The 23,727-nt window shown below is 42.7% G+C and overlaps 1 protein-coding gene across 1 annotated transcript in view; it reads right to left on the bottom strand.

Moving 5' to 3' along the window:
• Positions 1-23,727, bottom strand: part of ERFE (erythroferrone) — a 55,080-nt gene that overhangs the window by 24,035 nt on the left and 7,318 nt on the right. Inside the window, exon 2 of the mRNA XM_029616130.1 lies at positions 7,342-7,464. Within this exon, the coding sequence (XP_029471990.1) occupies positions 7,342-7,464 (123 nt within the window). The remainder of the gene's footprint in view (positions 1-7,341; positions 7,465-23,727) is intronic.

The following is a 23,727-nucleotide window of genomic DNA, read 5'->3' as shown; positions in this document are numbered from 1 at the left end:
ACAAAGTGTGCTATTACCATAAAACACGCCCCTCTTCCTATCGCATGCAATAGTTTGATAAATCCTGGCCTAAGTTTGTACTTGAAGTTACAGAGGGTAAAGTGATTTGCCCAAGGTCACAAGGAGCAACAGTGGGACCTGAACCCTGTTCTCCCCAAATCATAGCCCACTGTTCTAACCACTAGGCTACTCCATGTTACTGGGATATGTCAATATGAAGTAATATAGGGAGAAAAATGATCACATTGTAAAATGTGTAAAAAGTCTTACAGTGGTCTCAGGTTTCAAATTTAAAATCCAGGCATACTGTGGGAAATCTGCTGTAGCACTATGAACAGTGATAGAATGTGCTAGAACCAGACCTAATTATGCATATACAACTGCCTACACTGCCAAATCCTGTGCTTCCCATGCATTTGTCTAGACCAGCTGAGAAAGTAGCACATGTTGGGCCCAAAGCTAAAAGAAACACGAACCCAATCCCAGGCCTAACTCACCACTGATAATAGGAAGAAAAATCAGCATGGGGCCTGTCAGAAGGTGCGCCCTCACAGGCCCTACAGTGGTCCCAACCTGCATGAGTCTTCTAATACCACAGAAACTTGTGTGAACAGTAGGGCCACTGCAGAGCCTGTGAGGATGCGCCACCTGACAAGGCTCCATGCTGGGGTTTTTTCCCTATTGCTGCCACCACCTGAAGATCTCTGTTGGGACCAGTACTGGCCAAATGAGATAAGAGGTGAAGACTTTCCTGGAGATGGAAGGGGAAAAGAACCCAGGAAGAGACCATGGGTGGGTGGTAGGAAGAGGAAGAGGCCATCAATGATAGGAGTAGAAAGAGGAGGGAGAGGGGCAGAAGGTGATAGTGGGAGAGAACATGGGGGGAGAGGTTCAGGGACTGAAGAACCTTGGCAGGGGGAGGTGAATAGGAGGAAGAGAAAGAACTTAGGAAGAGGCTATGGGGGACCTAATTATTCATCTATGATTTTATCTTCAATGCTATGCTCTACATTTTTTATAAAAGCTGGAAGTGCTAAATCATGAAGTATCAAAAAGGGGGGTAGACATTCAAACTCTACTTAGCCCAATAAGTACTACTTATCGGGCTAAGTGTCTGTTGCTGAATATCCAGCTATACCACTTAACTGGATAAGTCACTTACTTGGCTAAATATTTAGATGTATAGTCAGTGAGCGGGTAGTGGTCATAAATGAGTGGCGATACCTATCCAGCTAACTTAGCCGAATAAGTAGCGATATTGAGCTTTACCCAGTTAAGTTAACCGGATAAGACTTATCTGGCTAACTTACAAAGCCAGATAGCTTTAAATATTGGCCTCATGTAATTTATTTTCCATTTTAATTGAAAACTGTTAGCGCGGCCACATTTAGTGCCTGTGGTCACCAAAATCTTAAATCTGGCCCTAACTGGATCTTCACTCATTTATTTATTTAAAATAGTTTATACACCATCGTTCGTGTTTACATCACAACGGTTTACAAAGAATACATTACATCAACGATATAAATCAAGAAAATACACCATGATGTATAAAATTATACATTATTCATCTTAAAACAGCTAAAGTAGCTTAAGAAAGAAGTATATGTAACTGAACAAGAGGGAACAAACATTCTGGACTTGTGACGTTAATGTCCTTTCTTGAGATCATCTGAATAGGCTTGCTCAGAGAGCCATGTTTTTAGGTCTTTTTATGATTTTTTTTTTTTATCTGTTTCAAGTCTTAGCTCTACGCGCATGGTGTTCCAGAGACTCGGTCCTGTGATTGAAATAACACTTTCTCAAACCAGGGACAGATGTTCTGTATTAACTGAAGGGACATGCAGTAGCTGATCATAACACTCAATCATTTATAAATAGTCTTTTAAATGTATACATTTTTAATTTAAAGGGATGATCATATGGCAGGTAGGCCCTCCGAGGAGCGGATAGCCGGGAATGAAGGGGAGCCCCCGAGGAGCGGGTACTCAGAGCGTTAGATGCCAAGACCAAAGTTAGGAACAGGAAGTCCTTGAATGAGGTGGATTCAGCAAGACGGAACTCCTTGCTAACTCGTAGAAGGCAAGGGCCAGTCAGGTTAAATACACTAGCGGATTGACATCATCGGGAGGGGACGCCCCCAAGGTTCCTGCCATGACGTGTTCAAAGGAGGCCCTTGCGCGCGTACGTTTAAGTAATTCCGGATCCAAGATGGTGGTCGGCAGCACCCACACTGTCTCGGGAACGCTGGTGGGGATTAGCAGAGACCGCCATTCTTCCCAGACTTGACGGTGCAGGGAGAAAAGAGATGAGCATGAGAGGTCGCAGCCGTCTGAATGTGACAAGCACCTGTGACAGCAAAAGTCCAGTCTAGAAAGGTTTTTGTAAAGAAAGTATCTCTTCTTGTGAGGAGGTTTTTTGGCCACCTCTGCTCACTGGGTCAGCAGATTCCAACCCCGTACTTTTCAACCTTTCAGGAGATCTAAAGGAATCAAGTAAGATCAAGGAGACCCCATCCAGATCTCCAGCACAAGTATGGGACCAGGATATAGGGCTGGGTTTTTGGGAAGACGCTGGACTGTAAGGTAGGATTTTTGCTATGCTAAAAGGGAATCCCTGACTTAGGAATCCTGGTTAAGCCACTGGGAGAGCTTTGAGTGCACAACATCACCAATTGGGAAACTCAATCAATTTGCTGAAACAAAAGGACACCTACCCACAGTGAAACACTAACTGTAAAGAAATCAACTAACTGCAAAAGTATTTAAAGATGGCCTTTATTTTGCCTTAAACTATTCAGTAAATCATCATTTAACATCCAGTTCCTGGTCCTGCCTGTTCTTTTGCAGCATCTCCCTCCCAGCGATGCCACAGCTACAAAAACACACAAGGGACATACTAAAGTTTTCTCTCACTGTCTGAGCCATAGATGAGAGTCTCCCCCCATAGAAAGAATCCCCCTCTATGGATAAAGGGTCAAGCTGGGAAGAAGTCAGCTAGTCAAAGCAACCCCAGAGGTTAAAAAATATGATTGTGTAAGGGTTACATACTTTGGTAGCATAAAAAAGTCTAAATGCAAAACTGTCATATGCATTGCAGGGTTTTCTTTAAAACTTCTCCTCCAGGTTAAAATCAAGCATTACTACACCAAGCCATGTCACACCCAGACCATGTGCAAGTATGAGAAATATATATTTATGTCACAAATGCTAGAATTTTGAGCTAAACAATTTGTAATGTTCATTTAACCATGTTATGTTGAAGTACTTAGATGGCAGGTAGCTCATATGCACTGGCGTGTGACCAGGCAATCTTAACATTATCTTGCCATTGGCTGATATTGAAGATAACAGGATTAGGTGATTAAGTGTTTCAGCCGGACTTTACAATGAAAGTGATAAACATCTACAAGACTGCCTAGGCCATACTATAGTTCAGAATTAAGAACTTTCAAACAAATGGGAGGTTCAGAAAGTGTAGGGGGTCTATGTGAGTGACAGGAGAGTCTATCCCGGAAATGGTAGGTCAGTATGCAGAAGTCTATAAGGGTGACTCCATGAGTCACTAGGAAAGAGTCATTGAGAGACCTTAGGAGAGGCAACAGATGGGCTGTGCTCTTCCAGAGCTCCAAAGGAAAGGATAGCAGTTATTACTTCCCTTTTGTCAGAGAATATGTCTGCCATCTCACTGATCCAGGAGAGTGGCTATCCCCAAGATTCAGGTTTGGAAACTTATCCAGAACGCAGTTATCACCATCAAGATATCTAAGCAGCATTTCTGAATTGGGAGAAGACAATTCCATAGGTCTGTGGGTTAAAAGGAGAAGAAGACCCTTTCAGGAGTCCTGGGAAATCTGTTTCCCTTGCTTGACTTCAAGATGTATGGGGAATTTACTTTTGAAGTGGCTAAAAATTGGGTCTGATTAATTTTGCTACCGTACCTACTGGGTTAAGAAGAATGGAGTCTTATTATTCTATAATTTTGCATCTTAGGACAATTGTTCAATTCCATGAAACAAGTTATTAATCCTCCAACTTCTCTTGCTGCCCCCTTCTCCACACCTGCACTAAATTTGGAAGACACATTTGTGATTTACTTTTCCGATAAAGTCTCCTCCATCAGAAAATCATTTCAAAACGTCTTGAATCAGGTAGTGGACAACATGGTTTCTAAAGGAATGAGATGGAACTACTCTGATGTGTCTGAGACCGAAATCATCCACACCATAAATATAAATTCATCCACAAGTCCACTGAATCCTTGCTCCACAGCTTTGTTGAAAATAAGGCCCGGATTCTAAAAGGCCTGCGCATGTTATAAAATTGCGCGTCCATGTGTGCACGCCGGGTAGCACGTGCACATGGACGCACACATGTAGATATTAAAATCTACCCCTAAGAGAAGAAACTGCTGGCTTTATCATGAGACTTAACTCTTCCTTGTACACTAGCATTTTACCTTCCATCCTGAAGAAAAAAAAAAAAGCATCAGTACATCACATTTTATTTAAAAAAAAACCCAAAACACTCAAGAAACCCCAAACCCAATCAGCAGATCCATCACCACTTTCAAACTACCATCCCATCTTGTCTCTGTCATATTTAGCCAAAGTTTTAGAAAACATTGTATTATAACTCCTCCTGTTTTTCTTGACTCACTCTACCCTGGATCAATATGTTGAGGATGTGGATCCTTGGACTGAGGTGGAGTTGGCACAACCTTCAGGAAGGAACTCTGCAGGTCTCCACTGTTGGCTGGTGGAGTTGGATGAGGCAGAGACTCAGCTGGAACGTCACCTATACCAGTCCATGTTCCCCTTAGGTTGAGCCCTCAGGTGCTGGGGGCCAGTAAGTCTTAGGTGAGGACTTTGCTGAAGACTGAGAGATCCGCAAGTGAGATAAGGACGAGCAGGCAAAGTTGAAGATAGACCAGGGTCAGGGCAGGTGGCAACCAAGCCGCATTAGGGCTCTAACGTGCGTTATATTGCATATAATGCATGATATATGCAATATTTTGCATGTCCCTGCCCAGATACCCTCCCCTATTATAATAGTCTTATTTGCATGTGATTTGCATGCATGAATCATGCAAATGCATGCAAACATGGTCATTAGTAGGCAATTTGATGCAAATACTTTATTGCAGCTGACCGAGATGGTGGTCAGCCACGATAAGTTACCATCTCCTCCCTGGTAAACATTAGATGTGCAGCAGGAGGCCTGGGACCCTAACGCGGGTCCCGAAGCTCCTGCTGCACATTTAAAACAGCAGGGAAAAAAAAGATTAAAAAAAAAAAAAGGGCAAATGGGGAGGTTGAGCAGGGGTCACTGCTGACCTGTTTCAACCCAGGGCTGCCGGTCAAGGCAGCCCCAACTCCTCCAAAGTTTAAAAAAAAAAAAAAGTAAAGTAAATGCATGGTGGCAGTGGCAGCCCCTTCCTCCCAGATGTCCAAGCCCCCCCACCAGGACCTTATCCCAGTTACATGGCTGGGGCAAGGTGAGGCTGGCACCGTTTTGGAAAATGGAACCGACTGGGACAATGCGAGGGTGCACCTGTCCCCAAAGTGGGATCGATAAGGTAAAGGGGTACAGAGGGAGGGGAGTTTGGACATTGGGGTAACAGTCACCTCGTACTAATATTTTAAACTTTTTTTTTTTTTAATTTTGGGAGAGTCAGGGCCGCCTTGGTCAGTAGCCCTGGGTTGAAATGGGGGTCAGGAATAAACCCCACCCAACCTCCCTGTTTGCCTGCGGTTTTTCTTTTGTGGCCAGCGGCCCTTTAAAAATATGGTAGTCCGAAGAGGTTGGGGCTATCATTGTGTTAAAGGGCCGCTCGCCGCTTTTTTATTTTACAGTGTTTGACCACAACACATAAGAACGCGCCCAACGCGTCACGATGTGTTTGAGGGAGGGGCCCCACTATGGCAACCATACCCTCCTCCCCTGCAGTAGTGGGGCACCTTCCTGCAGGAAAACAATCACGGCTTGATGAATCTAGGGGTATGCTTGCTGCAGCATCTGAAAGCATTACTCAATCCATCTGATTGCTGGAGAGTCCTTCAGTCACTCCTATTCTCTGGTCTCGATTATTGTAATTCTCTTTTCACTGGTCTTTCTGATTACACTATTCATCCTTTACAAATATAGAACTCTGCTGCTCATCTCCTAACTGGTTCTTCCATACGAGAGCATATATCACTCCCATTTTGGCTTCCCATTGCCTTCCATGTTCAATACAAACTTGCTGTCACTGTTCACAACCCACTGAACAACATTTCTTCACTTATGGATAACTGCTGCATTAAAACTATACACTCCAACACGGGCACCGAGACCCTTAAATCAAGGAAGTTTCACGCGACGAGACCAAAGAGTGTGCCTTCTCTACAGCTGGAACCATGTTGTGGCATTCTCTTCCACTAGAAATAAAGCCCATCACTGATCAAAATTCTTTTAAAAAACTCAAAATATTCCTCTTTTAAAAAGGCATATTCCTCAACCAGTTGACCTTCAAGCCACTGACTTCTGGCCTGGCAGTTGCCCGCTTTGGCTGCTTCTGTTACAATCATATGATTGTATGTGTCTTGTTTTTTTTTATGGATGTACCTATGTACCCTGCCCTGAACTCTGGAAGGTTGAGTAACGAATGTTTTAAATGAAAAATAAATTATTTTTGTTCCAGTATGTTTTGACTCTTTAGTTGGAACATATTCTTCAGAATGTTCTGCTTTATTTTTAATTCATATGAAGCCCTCTTGATGGCTCTGCAGGATTATTCCTTTCCCCAATATACAGAATATATTTGTCCACCCTGTGTGAGTGGACAAGTGCTCTCCAAAGCTAGGAAGGTCCCCCCCTTTCCCAAAGGGGGGGGGGGGGGGGTTATACATCCATAGAGATTCAGATTTATAGGACAAATGCAAGCTACTGACATTATTATAACCATATTTGGCTAAAAGAAAAAGAACCAGCTTATAACAGAGGTCTATTTAATTCAACAAAATGTTCTTGCAATGTAACCCTCACATTTAGATAGATGCATTTATGCATCGGGTGCAAAGTATTTCCAATAATATAAGAGGTAACATTTTTTTTTTTTAAAAGTAGGGAAATAGCTAGCTGATCCCTAAAGAGTGAAATAAAAGCGTTGGTTCAGTCCAAAGAAAAAAAAACTACTTTGGTGTAAAATTTGCAATCCGTCAGTAATCAATCATTTTGCACATCAGATTCCAAATCACTGTGCATACCTCTAGGGTTCTATACTGAGCATGTTTCTGTATTCTTGTCATTAAATGAAATCTTTATGCATTAAGTAACTGGAGGAAACCCAACCTCTATTCACCTTAGATTTTCTGGAGTTTCCTTTGCTCCTTTTCTTGCTGTTCACGCCCTTGTTTGAGTGTTTTATGAACAACATCCATGCATCATGTGGGTCTATGTAGCGAGTGCTGTCTGGAAATATTTCCTTTAAAAAACAAAAACAAAACAAAACATAAGAGACAGCTTTTAGTGCAATTAGAAGAGACTAAGTCTGAACCCCCATGAAACTCGGCATCCTGGCTTTGTTCCCAACAGCAATCCTGTTTAGATCAGAAGACTGACTGATGTGCGTGCATCAGATTCTTACATAGCACACATCTTGACATAAAAGAATTAGCGGTGTTCACAGCAGAGAGGAGTTTTTACTCACATATTAAAAAAAAAAAAACACAAAACACTGAGCCGCCAACTGCAGCCATAAGAAGTTTTATTCAGACCTTTTAGTGGATTGGGCCATTTGCCTTCACTTTATAGAACATTGATTATGGGGTAGATTTTAAAAACGTACGTGCGTGCGCTTCCTGGTGAGCATACATGGACACGCCGGCACATGCATGTTATAAAATCCAATAGCCATATGCACATGTATGTGCGGGTGGTGTGCACGGGGGGGGGGGGGGAGAATTTATTCAAATTCTGCACAGCGACGCATTCGTGCCTTCCCCAGTTCCCTCCCCCCCCTAAACTCCCTCCCTCTTCCCCTCTCCTCTTCTCCCCACCCCCTAAACCCTACCTATCTTTTTTTCTTTGTTTTAGAACTTACTTCAGGTCCCCAGGCTGAAGTTCGTTCAGCGCGAGTCTTCGGGACAGCATTCAATGGCCCTGTCCCAGCCCGCCGCCCCTCCCCTGCCCCTCTGAAGGGGCCCGGCCGTTGTGTGCGGACCAGGGATTAGACGCATGGCCGGACCTCTTTGAAAATTCATCCAGCTCGCACAAGGCCCGGCCACGTGTGTAAACCCTGAGATTTACGTGCGTAGGCCTTTGAAAATCTACCCTTATATGTGTAAGCTATCATTAGAAAGAAGGATATTAAGTTTTTGTCTATTCTGGATATTTTCATTAGTTTGCAATTCAAATTTTAAAAAGATGTTTTTGTAAAGTAATATCAATAAAATATTTTTTATGATGTGTTAAATTTTTGTTGCTATTGTGCTGCTATATTAGTGTTCTGTTTTTCTGGATAGCATACTGCATTCAGTTTGAACACTTTAGGATAGATTTAAACTACTTTATTTTTCACACACACACACACATATACAAAAACAAAAAATGAACACCAGTGAATTCTTATGCCTAATTGAAATTTGTATCAATATGCTATTATTTTACTATTGTCTTGAAAAACTAGATGGAGAAAAATAAAAAAGTGCATGAAACCAAAAAATGGGTGAAAAAGTCCACTCATAGTATACTTCAATAGACAGCCATTAATGGCTTGTTAGCAAACACCCACAGAAGACACATACCAAGCACCTCTTATAGGAGGTTACTTTATGCAAAAGCTTTTCAAAACAATTCATGTAGGTGAAAAATGTAAAGTGAAAGAAAATGTTTATTCTGCATATAATTTAACATCCGGAGAGATATCCGTAATCAACCTCAGACAAAGGCTTCCTCGGGGGAGGGGAATACATCATATTTTAGAAGCAAGAATGATACAAACAAAAACAAAAACTATATCTAACTCTTTAATAAGATTTAAAATGTGTTCCCTAGTTTGTAAAAATAAAGTTATATGGCTCTTGGGCACAGGGACACATAAGAAGGGTCATGCAAGGCCCCATGACTTACTGGGGTTCCAGCACAGGAGGAGAAAGTGAATTTCAAGGCCTTTTACTAATGCTCTGGGACTCTTTTGTACACCAGTTCAGTCACAACAAAAATCATACTCCACTTCTAAGCTGCTGTTCAAAATAAGAGACTTTACAGAAAACTGATGACAGGAAAAAAAAAAAAAAAGATCCACAACAGTACACCAAACTGCGCTCCAGCAAAGAAAACCCAAAAACTCCAAAAATAACCTTGTCAAATAGTGAATCTCTTAAAGGCCAGCACCCTTCTCTGTATAGCTTATGACTGAATTACTGGGTCAGTCTTCAAACTCTGCGGATTTTCCCAGGCAGGATGTTTCTCTCGGAAACCTTCCCAGTATACGCATCCAGAAGTTTCTAAAGAATCCCTTTCTTTGTGGGGCTCCTCAGATCCTGATTTTCTCCTCAGGAGCTTCTCTCTCAGCTCACTCTGCACTCCTAGGAATTCCCCCTCCTGAAGATCTTCCTCTCTCTTCCCCTAACCCTTTGCTACCCAAAAAAAAAAAAAAAAGCACTCAATCCATTGGTCCCATCCCTGTGGAGGGACGACCCACCAAATCTCCTCCACAAAGGATAGACACACTGTCAGCCCTATGGTAAGATTATCCAGTTCTCTTAGTCTCTGCATCACATGTGTAAAGCCCACGCAGAACGGGCACATAAAATGTGAGAGGGCCTGGCACCTAAATGTGCCGAATGCCGGCCTCTCTGGAAGGGTTCAGCAAGAATGAGGATCAAGCAGATGGTGTCATGGACCAACAGGCCTGCGCTGGATGGGGACCTCAAGCTTAAGAGAATCCCTTTCAGGGACCCCCTTCTGACTGCTATTTCCCGTGCTCAGATCACAGCATACTAAAAAGAAGGAGCTCACGCCACAAGTATATTCAGGCAACAAACAATTTTCTGGTGGCACCAGCCGTCAGAGCATATAGCAACAGAGTTAAAGATAATGGGGTCCATATTCAGCTGCTATCCAGCAAAACGTGTCTAGCTAACTTAGCCAAGAAATTCAGTGACGCTGCTATATACTCTGATATCTAAAAGATAAAGTCTATGCAGCTAACTTTAAACCAGCTGAATAGCAGGTCTAACTTAGGGCAAGATTCATTAAGGCTTTTCTCCATTTTGTGTCTATGGGAAAAACCTATAGGGGTAGATTTTAAAAGGTTGCGTGTGCCCACATGTTATAAAATCGGGGGTCGGTGCATGCAAGGGGGTGCACAATTGTGCGCATCGACGCCTGCGGCCTTCCCCCGTTCCCTCCAATTTCGGAGCGGCCTTGGAAGGAGCTTCCCAACCCCCTAACCTAACCTCCCTTCCCCTAACCCCCCCGCCCCCTAGCCCTCACCTAGGACCCCCCCCCCCCCCCCCCCCCCGACCTTTGTTTTACCTGTTGCGCGCGGCGGCAGCCTGCCGGCATGTGATCCCCCAGCACAGTGGCAAATGGCCACTGTGCCGGGAGCCTCTGACCCCGCCCTACCCCAGGACATAAGCATGTCGCAGGGCCTTTCTAAAATAGGCCCGGCACGCATAGGCTTTTAAAAATCTACCCCTTAGTGAATCAGGTACTAAGTTAGCTAGATAAGTAGCTCTGTCCTGGAACCCCCACCCCATTTATCTGGATAAAGATATATGGATAAATGGAATCCACTGAATGTAGCCAAATATTGAAATGGGGCCACTTAGCCAGCTAAGTGGTGCTAAACATCAGCCTGGACTCTGACTAGATCTGGGTACACAGACTTGTCCAGCTAACCTGAGGTGGTTACAGCAAATGGTAGGAAAATTGGAAGTACTAATTCACCAATCAGCTATATAAATCTTTTCCCATGGTAGGAGAAGTTAGTTGCACCATACTTGAAATATGCCTTAAACTCCCTTGATTCACCATGCACTTAGGAAGGTAATTTCAAAAGGAGTTGCGTGTGTAAATTTAACTACTATAGTAGCAATTTTCAAGAGCCCACTTACCTGGGTAAAGTGCATTTGTGTATGTAAACTTCAATTTGTGTGTAAGACTAACTTTTAAACAGGTGCATGGGTGCCATGTGCCAGTGTTCTTCGGCCCGTGCCCAGGGACGATGCCATTTCATAACATACGCGCGTATACATGCACCTTATAAAATATGCTGACCATGCGCACATGTGCGTGCAATTTTAAGGGGATGCGCGTGCTTGTGCATGCAAATCCCGCTTCTACTGCGTAAGTGGGGGAATTTTAAAAGTCACGCGCACTGATGTCATTGCCCATTTTTCCCAGTTTGCCCAGTTAAGGGATAGGACTTCCAAACCCCTCCCCCCCAATTTAATAGCCCTCCTCCCCCCCCTCCCCCGTTTGCCCCGACCCTTAAAACCCCACTGATGTATTTAGGACTTACAGGCCATCCACAGCAGAAGCAAAGTTACGCAGCAGGGGAGCCCGGTGCATACCTGTGCGTGCCAATATTTCTGCGATTTCAATGTGACACCCAGGAACGCCCATGTCCCGTCCAGTCCCTGCCCACACCCCGCCCCTTTCTGGGAACTTTTCATTTGTGTGCGAAATGGCAATATACGCGTGCCCGCCAGCCCAACTTGTGCGTGTACCTCCCGATTTTGGCACATGCCGAGCTTTTAAAACCCACCTGTTTTTAAGCGTCACTTTACTACCTCTGTGGCTACCGAAGAGGACCCATGTGAGAATCAGGATACATACAATTAACTGGAACCCACAGCATCTGCCATTCTACAATATTTTCAAGACAGTCTTCCCAGGAGTTTCCTAAGTGATGAAAAAGAGCTCCCTGGTAGAAGACCCAAACACACATAGGTGCTGGATCTTTATACAACCTACAAACCCTTCCCAATGGGGAGTGGTAAACGTCACTACACGGACATCACACATCAGGGTAAGGGCTAGCGATACCTCCGACTGCTGGCATAACAAGCCAAGTGAGGCCACTGATGTCATAAAGGTAAAGGGCACTACTACTAGTAAGGGGAAAATGTAAGAAACATATGTAAGTGGGTGCCATTATCACTTCTCCCCCTGGTAATCAATCTCCTTATGCACCCTAATATTCTTCTGGCTCTAGCCACTGCCTTTTCACACTGTTTGCTACCTTGAGATCATTAGATGTGAGCATCCCAAGATCTCTTTCCTGTTTGATGCACACCAGTACCTCACTGCTCGCTTAAATTTTCGCGCCCCAAATGCATGACTCAGCACTATTTTGCATTCATACGTATCTGCCAAACGCTTGATCACGCCTCTAGCTTTCCCTGACATCCGGTGTATCCACCAATAAAAGTTAACACAATCTACAAAGTACGTACGGTCATTCTCTCTGGGACCGATACAGCTGCTAGTGCTTTGCACTACTGAGGCTAATAAGTTGATTTATTGTGTCTTACTATTGCCATCAAGTTTCACATTTTCATTCACAGCACAATTCTGTTCAAACTTAAAAAATTACACCACTAGAGGACATGGACCTAAGGGCTATCATGGATAGGAGCAGTGAATTAGCACAAAATAGTGTGCTATTAGAGGACTGTATGTAGTTATACTTCTAAAATAAGGCATACAAGAATATACAGCTGTAATTGAGCCAGAATCAAAACCTAGGAGGGAGAAAAATGAGTACCAGAGAAGGAAAAACTGCAATATAATGGACGGCCTCTGATCCTCCCTTAAAAGAATATTAGATATCAATGTGATGTCTATATTGCTACCAGGAAAAGAAAAAAAAACTCACAGATATATTAGCTGGCTTGCAAGTCTAAATGTGACAATGTGCTAATTTTCTCTCTCAGCCTCCTCCCATCTTTCCCTCCCTCACCAGGCTGCTAGTCTTTATTTCTGTTGCTGCTATTTCTCCCCCGCTCTGCTCTTCTTTCTCTGGGCAGCAGGGCTGGGCTGGCTTCTGGGGCCATGATGGTTTTGGCATCTTCTTCAGCCTTAGTGTGAAATACAGATGCAGTGGCTAGGCAGTGTAATTATCAATCTGCTCTTTTTTTTGTCGTCACATGCACCAGCTCCAATATGATGTTTGGCAGTCAGCCTAACAGGCGCCAAGTCAGTGACTCGGCCTGACCCAGCACAGATCTATTTCTCATTTTCTTCTTTCTTTACTGCCTTGTCATCACTCTCTCATTGTGGCTCTGCTGTAGATGACCTGATGAAATCCAGGCAGCTTATGCTTAACTCTGCTACAACTAAGCTCTTCTATACATCTAACTTTGCTGACAATTTCCCTTTTTCCTGGCCTTATAACCCTCTCCATTTTTCTTCCTCTAATAAAAACTAGGGTTTGTATCAACTCATTTCATTTTTGTGTTTGCCATTTCTATTTCAACTTAATACCCCCACCTTTTCAAATCACAAGATTTGCCCAAAACAGTTTAGAATGATAAAAATACAATAAAATATATTTCATAAAGTTTAAAAAAAAAATCATAAAAATGCAAATTTAAACAATCCATTATACAAAAAATCTAACATTCCACAGAATTCAGACCCTACTCTCACTATGGAATAGATCAGTGGCTATATATATATATATATATATATATATATATATATATATATAAACAGCTAATGTGATGGCTAAAATAGCATAAATCTAAAACAACCCATCCTATTCTCCCAAATAGCTAATCCAAGTCTCAGAGAAAATTGCACTATAAAGACTAGAGGGAACATTAATATAAATATTCTTTTTAAACAGGCTGGTGCTTCCATTAGGCAAACTAGGTGGTTACCTAGAAGGCCAGGTTTTGGGGAGCAGCAAAATCCTGCCAGTGTGAAGTTCAGAGGGGGCGCTGTACCAGAGCCAATACCATGAAAGTAGGGAGCACCGTGCTGGAGCCACTACTCCCAGTAGTTAAGTTGGGGTAGGGTGAAGGTTTACCTAGGGCACCAAATATGCTTTCACTGGCCCTGCTCACACAACCAAAGGACAGTTCATCACTCAGCTTTCCAAGATAAATTATTAGGAAGATCCACTTGTCTCTCCTCTCTCCTTTGACTCCTCTAGATTTCTCATGCAAGCACAATTCACATCTAGGCTAGACTGCCAAAATAGACGCCTGGCTGGCCTTATTAAGGGCTGCCTGCCCCAACCTCCATGTTCTCCAAAACTCTTGCTCACCTTCCCTGAATGTGACTCTTATGTCACACCATGTTTGGTTTCTTTACACTGGCTTCCAATTAGTTTCCCCACTACCAATAAAATGTTTTCCTTACTTTTAAATATATTCATGGATTAACTCCTCTTATCCTCCCCTTTCTCGTAGTTTTTAATCCTTCTAGTAGTCTTCAATCCTTAAGTTGCACTATCCTTGTCCTTCCCCATGCCAAGAAAGCCTTTTTTTTTTTTTTTTTTTTAAATCTTTTTATGCACTCATTTTCTCTGGAAAAGTTTATATTTCCCACATTCAAGACTCTTCTTCTCTCCTCTCCTTCAAAATAAGCTTTTGAATCACCAGTGTCATCCCACATTTTGCTAAAAATTTGCTGTTATCCATGTTTTTATACCTCCTTTTGTCTATACATGGTCGACTTTGTTTTGCAAGGTGCCCTTGAAAAGGACACCATATTAAAGCCAAAAACAAATAAGACAGAGAATCAAGCAGCTTCTGCGGTACTGCAACAACAAAGGGTATGGCAGAACAGATGGACCTTGTGGTCTTTATCTACCATCATATTCCATGTTAAAAGAAAGAAAGAGACAGAAGTTATGTGAGAAAGGAAGATACCTGGGGTGTAATTTCAATAAGAAGAACATACTAAGCATTCCATTCAAAATATTTCCAATTCCCGATCATATCAGTGTGCCAGGGCAAATATTAGTGAAAGCATCACAAGTTCAACTGTCATCAAGTCCAGACTTGAAAAAAGGAATAATAAACTTTCACTTGAGACTTCTTCAATTAGGCCAATATGCTGCCTGCAAAGGGATTACTGGAACCACTACCATAGGAATGCTAGCAGAGGAATCCAAGTCGGAGTTGGCTCACTGCCTGCAGCACACATAGCAACAGCCTCCTTCTTGCCTTTAGAAGAGGCATATGTAGTATTGCAGGATAGTGCTTGAGAGGGAATTGCGGAGACAAAAAAAAAAAAGTGATAAATATCTGTGTGTCGAGTGAAGACAGTGCTCATCAAAACTGTCAAACTGATGACCCTAGAAATCTCAGTCCTCCGTTTACCCCCAGAGCGGATGCAATAGAGGCAGTTGCAGCGCATGCTTTCCCACAGCTGAGCCTCCAATGCGCCCGGATCCAGTTCTGAAGGAACCTGCTTCTAATGGTGAGAGAATGATTCGAAACCATTCATTCAGACTTCACCTCTGCTGAGGCCGCCAGTAATGCTGCTGATGGTTTTCATGGAGAGACACATGCCCACGGGGATCTGGATTGAGACCACCAACTCATTTTTCACAGGCCATCAAGTGACTTTCAAATGGAAGAAGCTGTCTTATTCCCCCATTAAAAAGCACTAGAGAGGGAAGTTTTAGAAGAGCAAAAGTGGAAAATACTAATAATTTTTAGCAAAAGCAGAGGCGATTTTCTCCCCTAAATAGGGAATGTTTATAACTCTATGGAAGGGTCAGAGACTTTTATTTAGTATTCAAGTATAGATTAGAGATGATTAATCCTGCTCTGATTTAGTTAAATATTTGAGAAACTGGTTTTGGATTTTATCTAAATTTTGCTTTGACCTAGATTTCAGCTAATGTGTGCTTTTAATGTATTTCTGCAGACAGCCAGATTAAGGTTACTGAAGGCTGCTATCTTGTCTTCCCCATCCCATAAAAAGGTCCTTGTCAAGTATATGATTGTCACCATCTTTTCTTTATTTTTGTGCACACCCCTTTCTCAAACCTTCCTAACTTGCTGCTTATTCAATAAGTTATTATGTGACCAATATATGGCCAAAGTATATTTCTGTGTAAAAGGTAATTAAAAATCAGGAAAAAAAAAATGGTGATGAGGGAAAAGATTGATTAGCCCTTAAATGAGTGAAAGCTTGCAAAAGTCTGTCATTCTTATAGTCCAATTCAAATGCAATGCAAAATAGGTCAGTAATTGAATGTAAGTGCAGTTAAAAGGTTGTGTCCTAGCATAACTGATGGAAAGTCGTACTCTGCACACCAGAAATAGAAACCTAGAATAGGATGGCAGATCATGCGTAAAGGGCTATACTGTCCCCTCAAAAAGCACTTCCTGTTGCAGTGCTGTCGCATCTAGTGGATCACAGGCTTTCCTTCACTTCTTTGCAGGAAACTTTTGTGCTTATCCCAACCTCTCTTAAATTCTGTTTGTTTTTTGTTTTTTTTGCTTCCCCCACTTTCACTGGAAAACTGTTCCATACCACCACCATCCTCTCCGGGAAGTAATATTTTCTTATATTCTTGAGGCTCTCCTCCTGGAGCTTCACATCGTGACCTCTTGTTCTAGAAGCACCTATCCACTGGAAAAGGTTTACTTCCTGTGTGTTATTTTTTCATCTTTGAAGATCTGAATTTGTCTCACCCCTCTCTCCTATAGGTTATAATTATTTTAAATTTAAACAAACATTTATAGTCTGACAATCTTAATTTGGTTATCCTTGACAGATTACAATCAGATTTTGGTCTTTGTCTCATCTCATTGAGCTGCTGATAAATGGACTGCCATGTCATTAATTTCCAGCGATGGCTGCCTGTGTATATTTCTGAAGCAGTAAACCTATAAAACATTTTGGACTCTAGATGGAGAAGGCACTATTTAAATTCCAATTATTAGTATTTTGTGATTCAGCACAATGAAAGTAACTTATTAAAGCAGAGTATGTGATGGATAAGGGAGAGAATGCTCGTCTCCAAAGTTGATAGTGCACTTCATGTATGGAAGGCTTCCAAGATAGGGACTATGGTTAATGTTTTCATAAAAAGAGCATCAGGACACACTCAATGGCTCCATAATCAGCCCTAGTATTTCCTTTACAAGGCAGTAAAATTATCTACAAGTAGCATCTATAAATTAAAACAGTTCTTCTGAGTTTGGTCTTGATCATTATCAAATAATATTACTGTCCTCCTGGGGAGTATTACTTTATTTTAATATTAAGAAATCCATGAATGAAATGATTTCTGATCTCCGCAGTCTGACCCTTCTTGAGCATGCATGTATTGTAATTATCTCTGCAGGAAGCCCTTCAATTTTTGTAATGTGGATAATGAATGAAGTTTATGTGGCAGAATCTTCTCTTTGCTATGAAATCTTTTCTTTTTAATATTTTCACATCAAAATGGCACTTTCCTCATCTGTTTCTATAGTAGTAACTAATGCTTTTATGTTCGGTGATTAGAAGTTGCAATTGTACGTTTTGCTTCCAGTCTCACCCCCATATCTCCTTCATATTAAATAAAAATTCTCCTCCTCTGCATACTATCAGCATTATTTCAAAGGTTACATATGGGAAGTAGCAACACATACTGTATCAATCAATTGCTTTTAAAAAATAAAATCCTTATTACTTTTTTCAAGCTGCTCGACTGCAGCCATACTTAGAACAAACAGATACTAGTATGTGTAATAAGGACAAAGAGCCAAAAAAGCCTGCCCACACTGAATCCCAAACCTAACTGATGTACAATAAATATCCTCTCAAACAATTATCTGACTCTGCTTCACAGGATATGAGGGTAAAGCCAGCAGCAAGACACAAAGAGAAAATGCTTTATTAGAGCAGTGCTTCTCAAGCCAGTCCTGGAGTAATCCCTAGCCAAGTCTGGTTTTCAGGATAACACTATGGAAGCAGTGCATGCAAATTTGTTACATGCTTATTCATTACGGATATCCTGAAAGCCAGACTGGCTAGGAGATATTTTAGAAGCAGCTTAAGAAACACCGCTCTACAGAATACCTGCAAGGGTTTGGCAAAATACAGGGCATGAACTGCTATAGTCTGGAAGGTCAACTTAGATGAGAACATTACACACACCTTTTTTTTTTTTTTTTTTTTTTTTAAATCTATAGTCTTCTGAAGAAGCCGCTGAAAACTGTGCATGGCAGGAACCAAGACCAAGGAAATCTAATCAATTTCTTAGATTGGGTGATCAAAAAATTATTTTAAGGGTGGGCACTAAATACGGTGTACTAGGATTTTAGCAAAGCTTTTAATACTGCCCCACATAGAAGATTCAAAAATAAACTGAGCAATCTAGAGTGTGTGTGTGTGTATGGGGGGGGGGGGGGGGGCAGGAATCTAAGGTAGCGGACTTGATTAGAAATGGCTGAGGGACAGACAACACAGCATGGTGTTAAATGTAGTTTACTCTGTAGAATGAAAAGTGCTGACTGGAGTGTCTACTGAGAGTGGTTCAGTTTAATATCTTTGGGAACAATATTATGGAGGGTCTGGGGGAAAAAATCTGTCTTTCTGTAGAGAGGATACATGCCTGAGGCACTGAATGGTATGAAAAGTGATTTAAGAAAGCTTGAGGAGTGGTCAACTGTTTGGCAGCTAAGTTACAATACTACAAAAAATGCAGACATGTATTTGGAGTGCTGAAATCCATAGGAGCAATACCAGATTGGGGAGGGGGGATTGAGATGCTAATGAACACATATGTGATGATTTCTAGGTAGTAAAAAAGTGTGGCAAAGCAGTGGTCAGCACCAGAGGGATGCTAGGCTGCATAAAGAGAGGCACAACTAGTAGGAAAAAAAGAAGTGATTATGCCATTGTACAGGTCACTGGTGAGACCTCACCGAGATGAGGAAGACAACCACTATCCTGGATAAGGAAAGGTTTCTTACAAATGATCACAGTTTGTGGTTGGCAGCTGGGATATACTCTTGCAGTGTGGATTGGAATAACTAAGCAGATTGGATTGGCAAATTGGTCATTTTCTGTTGTCATCTACTACGTTACTATGCAATCTTATTTTTACATCACTGAATTGGCTCCTCAACTGGAAACCTTTCCCTTACACAGTTTATTCAATATGACATCAATGCACTGCTCTCTTTGACACCGTCCCCCTACCAGGAATATGATGGTAGATAAAGACCACAAAGTCCATCTGTTCTGCCATATCCTTTGTTGTTGCAGTACCGCAGAAGCTGCTTGATTTAAGTCTTATTTGTTTTTGGCATTAATATGGCGTCCTTTTCAAGGAAAGGGTCGACAAAATTCCAAAAATTAAAATAGGTTTCAAATATTTTCAGACAGATTTGCATAGTTTTTATTTACATTTATCTTGCATATTTTCAGACAGTTTCAACAGTATGTAAACATTATTAATGGACGTGAATGCGGGAGTATAACCGTGTGTATATGGTGTGGGTACAGGTTATGTATATATGCAAGAGAGGATGAGGTAAACATGAAAGGGTCTCTTCAAATGCTTTTCAAAAGATGAGTGGTACAATCTCTAGCAACAAGACAGGCTGCCAAAATGGTACCTTTGGCCCTGTGTCCTGCCCCCTTCTTTCATATTCCATGTTGTGCATGGTCTGGCTCCCATAATTTTCCGTATGAGGAAAAGGAATTTTAACTGATTTTCTCCCATAGTGGTAGCCGAGCACCAACAGAGAGATTCAGCCAGACTTGCTCTTAGGCAGAAGAAAAATATATTTGGCATGAAGGAAGTCAAAAGCCTGAATAAGTTTATGGGTGAATAACCTTGTTTTGAGCAGTTCAGAGACAGAGAAGAGGGTCTATAGTAGTGGCTCTGCCTCCTGTTCACCTTTAAGATCTTCATTCAAACCATGGTGAACAACTTCAAATAGATCCCAAAAAGAGACCCTCATTATCTGCCTAGAGTGGCTGAAAATGTGATATTACACAAAGGCTACAGTTTAAAAAGAAGTATGACAGCCTGTGCACCCTGCAAAATTTCAGAAGTACCACCCTCTCTATCAATTACAAATGTTATTTTATTCTTTTTTAGTTCTGTTAGATTGTTCCACTGCAATTCCATTTGATTTCCTGGAGCAGTCATGATTTAAACAATATGAAATATGGAACAGGATTCACACAGTCCCCATGCCACATCACTTGTGACTGATGAATCACTATAGACCAATCAAGTCCTGCGAGCGTCAGGTAATTTGTCGCTCCTATGCCAACATGTCCATTCCCAGGGGCTGATGCAATATCATGTGTGTAAAACCGCGCATCCAAACAGGGCGCCCCTTTATTAATGTGCACACATTCACCTCTCTTGGATGCCCGATGCAATATGCAAATGAGCTGCTGCACTAACAAGGACACGCTAGGGATAAATTGGGCATCCCTAGTGCAACCTTGGCATCGGGCACCCAGGAGACATGGCTCTGTGCAGGTTATGAAAATGGATGCTCAATATGAGTATCCATTTTATCCTGCAGGAGCTTATTTTATGGCACAAAATGCATGCACAATATACACAGCCTGGAGCATGTATATTGTGAGCGTATATTGTGTGCCTGACATTTTTTTCCCCGTCAAGTCTTTATTTTTTCATTATGCTGCTTTCTGTGCTTTCTCCTACTTAAGAATTTCAACAATACTAAATAGGAGGAACCACAGAAAAGCAGTATTTTGTTGTTTTGGGGGGTTTTTTGTTTTTTTAACTTGAGCCTTGTTGCACAGCAAGACTTTACACCAGCTCCAGGGCAGGCGTTAAATTTGACAGGTTAAAAAGTGTGCATCAGGCGCAAAGTGATTTTTTGCATGGGGGGTAATAGCTAATAGCCTCATCTACATGGCATTTACATTTGATGAACGCTATTAACTATGTCTGTTTGGACACGCATTTTGGACGCACTGATCCCTTTATTTCACCGGAGGATAATCTAGCCCGTCCAAAATGCACGTCCAACCGCTCATTAACATGTGCGCAAGGCTGGGCACATTTTATTGCATCAGCCCCCCCCCCAGTGCCTCAGGGGCAGTGAAAAGAAGCTGCTTAAAGAAATTTCTAAAAGAATTAATTAGAAGTGGCATTTTAAATGATTGATACAGGGTAGATTTTGCTACTTGTTATGTGCATGTTTGAAAAACTGAACAATATAGGAAAATTGATTCTTTCCTGCTAATTTTCGTTCCTGAAATACCGCAGATCATTCCAGACTAGTGGGTTTATACTTCCCTACCAGCAGATGGAGGCAGAGAACAAACCAAGTGCGCCACCTGTAGTCCCTCAGTATTAACCTGTACCCAAGCCAAAAGAATTATCACCCCCTTAGGGCGAACTAGAAACTAGGGTTGGAATACCCCGAACTGAACCGCGACAATGCCTCAACCATAGCTCCTGTCAACTGTGAAACGTAACCAAATTAAAAATTCTCAATAACCAAAACACGTTGGTTTTTTTTGCAAAATACATTTAGAAACCCAGTTGGGAGTCAGTCTTTCAGCAGCCACACCGAGGTGGGCCTCTGGAATGATGTGTGGTATTACAGGAACAAAAATTAGCAGGAAAGAATCAATTTTCCTTTCCTGAACATACCCAGATCATTCCAGACTGGAAATGTACCAAAGCTTCCCTACACTGGGTGGGAACCCAAAAGACCCACTCAAAGAGTGCTTTCCCTGAAATTAGCCACATGGCTCCTTGTTCCTCCTTGGTGGTTGATGTAAGCCACTTTGCATTGCCGACAGCACCAACACCATGCGACCCCAGACCAGGGACAGAAACATGACCAACACTCTGTGGATTGCTCTTGTTTCCAATTGATTGATAGACCAGGTCTGCTCCACCAACAATCACAAGCCCTGAGCCGAACGACCTAGTCACAGCGCCCTCCCATCCCTTCAGACTGGCATCCATGGTCACCACCACCCAATCCAGGATCTCAAGGCCCATTCCTCTCTCCAAATTGGTCTTCAACAGCCACCAATCCAGGCTGATTCTGGCCTCCTTCAAAAGGGGGAGCAGAAGAAAAAAACTGCTCTGACAATGGTTTCCACTGGGATAACAGTACCTTCCTGCAGGGGCTGCATATGAGCAAAGGTCCACGGAACCTGGTCCAACGTCAACGCCATGAAACCCAAGACCTGCAGATAGTCCCAGACCCATGGAACTGGTAGACACAGCAGATGAGAAACTTGTTCCTGTATCTTTCGTACTGTCTGCTGACAAAAACTCTTGGCTGTTCAGGGTGTCAAAATGGGCTCCTAGATATTCGAGGGGCTGAGATGGAACCAGTCTTCGCATGGATGAGCCAATCGTCCAAGTACGGATGGACCAACACTCCTTCCTTCCTCAGGGCCGCGGCCACGACTACTGTCACCTTTGTGACTGTATGAGGAGCCTTAGCTAGGCTGAAAGGAAGAGCTCAAAACTGAAAATGCTGACCCAGCACTTTGAAGCGCAGAAACGTCTGATGGTCCTTCCGAATGGGAAAATGCAGATAAGCCTCAGTCAGATACAAGGATACCAGGAACTCGCCTTTGCATACCATCAAAATTACTGTACGCAGTGTCTCCATCCTGAAGCATGGCACTCATAGGCTCAAGTTCGCCTTCTGTAAATCCAAGATGGGGCAGAAGGTACCCTACTTTTTTGGAACCAAGAAATAAATGGGGTACCTTCCCTGTCCCTGTTCGTTTGGCGGCACCAGCACCATGGCATCCAGAGCTATCAACCTTCAATGAGTCCCCTCTATCACTTTCCATTTATTTCAGGAAGAACAGGAAGGCTTCTTTGGGAGGCCGTGAAAATTCTAAGGCATAATAGTCTTTCACTACCTCTACAACCCACTGGTCGGAGGTGATTTTGACCCACTCCTCATAAAAAGAGGACAGCCTGCCCCCTACCACTGCCAGAGAGGAGTGTGCCAGCCTGGTATCATTGGGACAGCTTGCCAGCTCCCGCCCTCTGACCAGCACCTGCCAGAGCCCCAAAAGGACTGCTGACAACTCGACGGCTGCTTGGAACCTGAAGAGGAGGCCCCTCTGCCTGACTGAAATGTCTCAACTCGCGAAAATGTAAATGAAATGAAGGTGGCTTCTTACTGTCCTTTTTGTCTTCTGGCAATCTAAGGCCCTTGGTTTCACCAAGGGACTTCGTCAGTTGATCTAGATCTTCTTCGAAAAGAAGCTTCCCCTTAAAAGGCAGATTACATAACTGAGTCGTGGACAACATGTCCACCGACCAGTTGCGCAGCCACAGGAGTCATCGCGCAGCAACCACCAAGTCCATACTCCTGGCCGCCGTGCGCATAAAGTCATACAGTGCATCCACCACATGAGCTGCTTCCGCTTCAAGGCAAACCACCTGATTGGGGGATAGCACTCCTGAGAACGTCGGCTCCTGTGGCTTCTGAATCCAACATAAACAAGCACGTTGCATCAAGCTGGCACAATCGGCCACCTGTAGGTCCAAGGCAGACACCTTGAACATGCACTTCAAATGGCCTTCCAGCTTGCAATCCTGGAAATCCTTCAACACAGCCAACCCCACTACCGGAATGGTAGTCTTCTTGGTCACTGTGGAGGCCGCTGCATCCACCTGAGGCATTCTCAGATGATCCAAATGCTCATCCAGCAAGGAATATATTCTTGGACATCACTCTCCCCATCTTCAAGCCTGTTTCCGGGGAATCCCACTCCCAGCTAATAAGCTCTTGAATCTTCT

The sequence above is a fragment of the Rhinatrema bivittatum genome, chromosome 9, assembly GCF_901001135.1.
Source record: "Rhinatrema bivittatum chromosome 9, aRhiBiv1.1, whole genome shotgun sequence".
NCBI classification, from domain to species: domain Eukaryota; kingdom Metazoa; phylum Chordata; class Amphibia; order Gymnophiona; family Rhinatrematidae; genus Rhinatrema; species Rhinatrema bivittatum.
The sequence above is the reverse complement of the archived record's forward strand: the minus strand, read 5'-3'. Positions and strand labels throughout refer to the sequence as shown.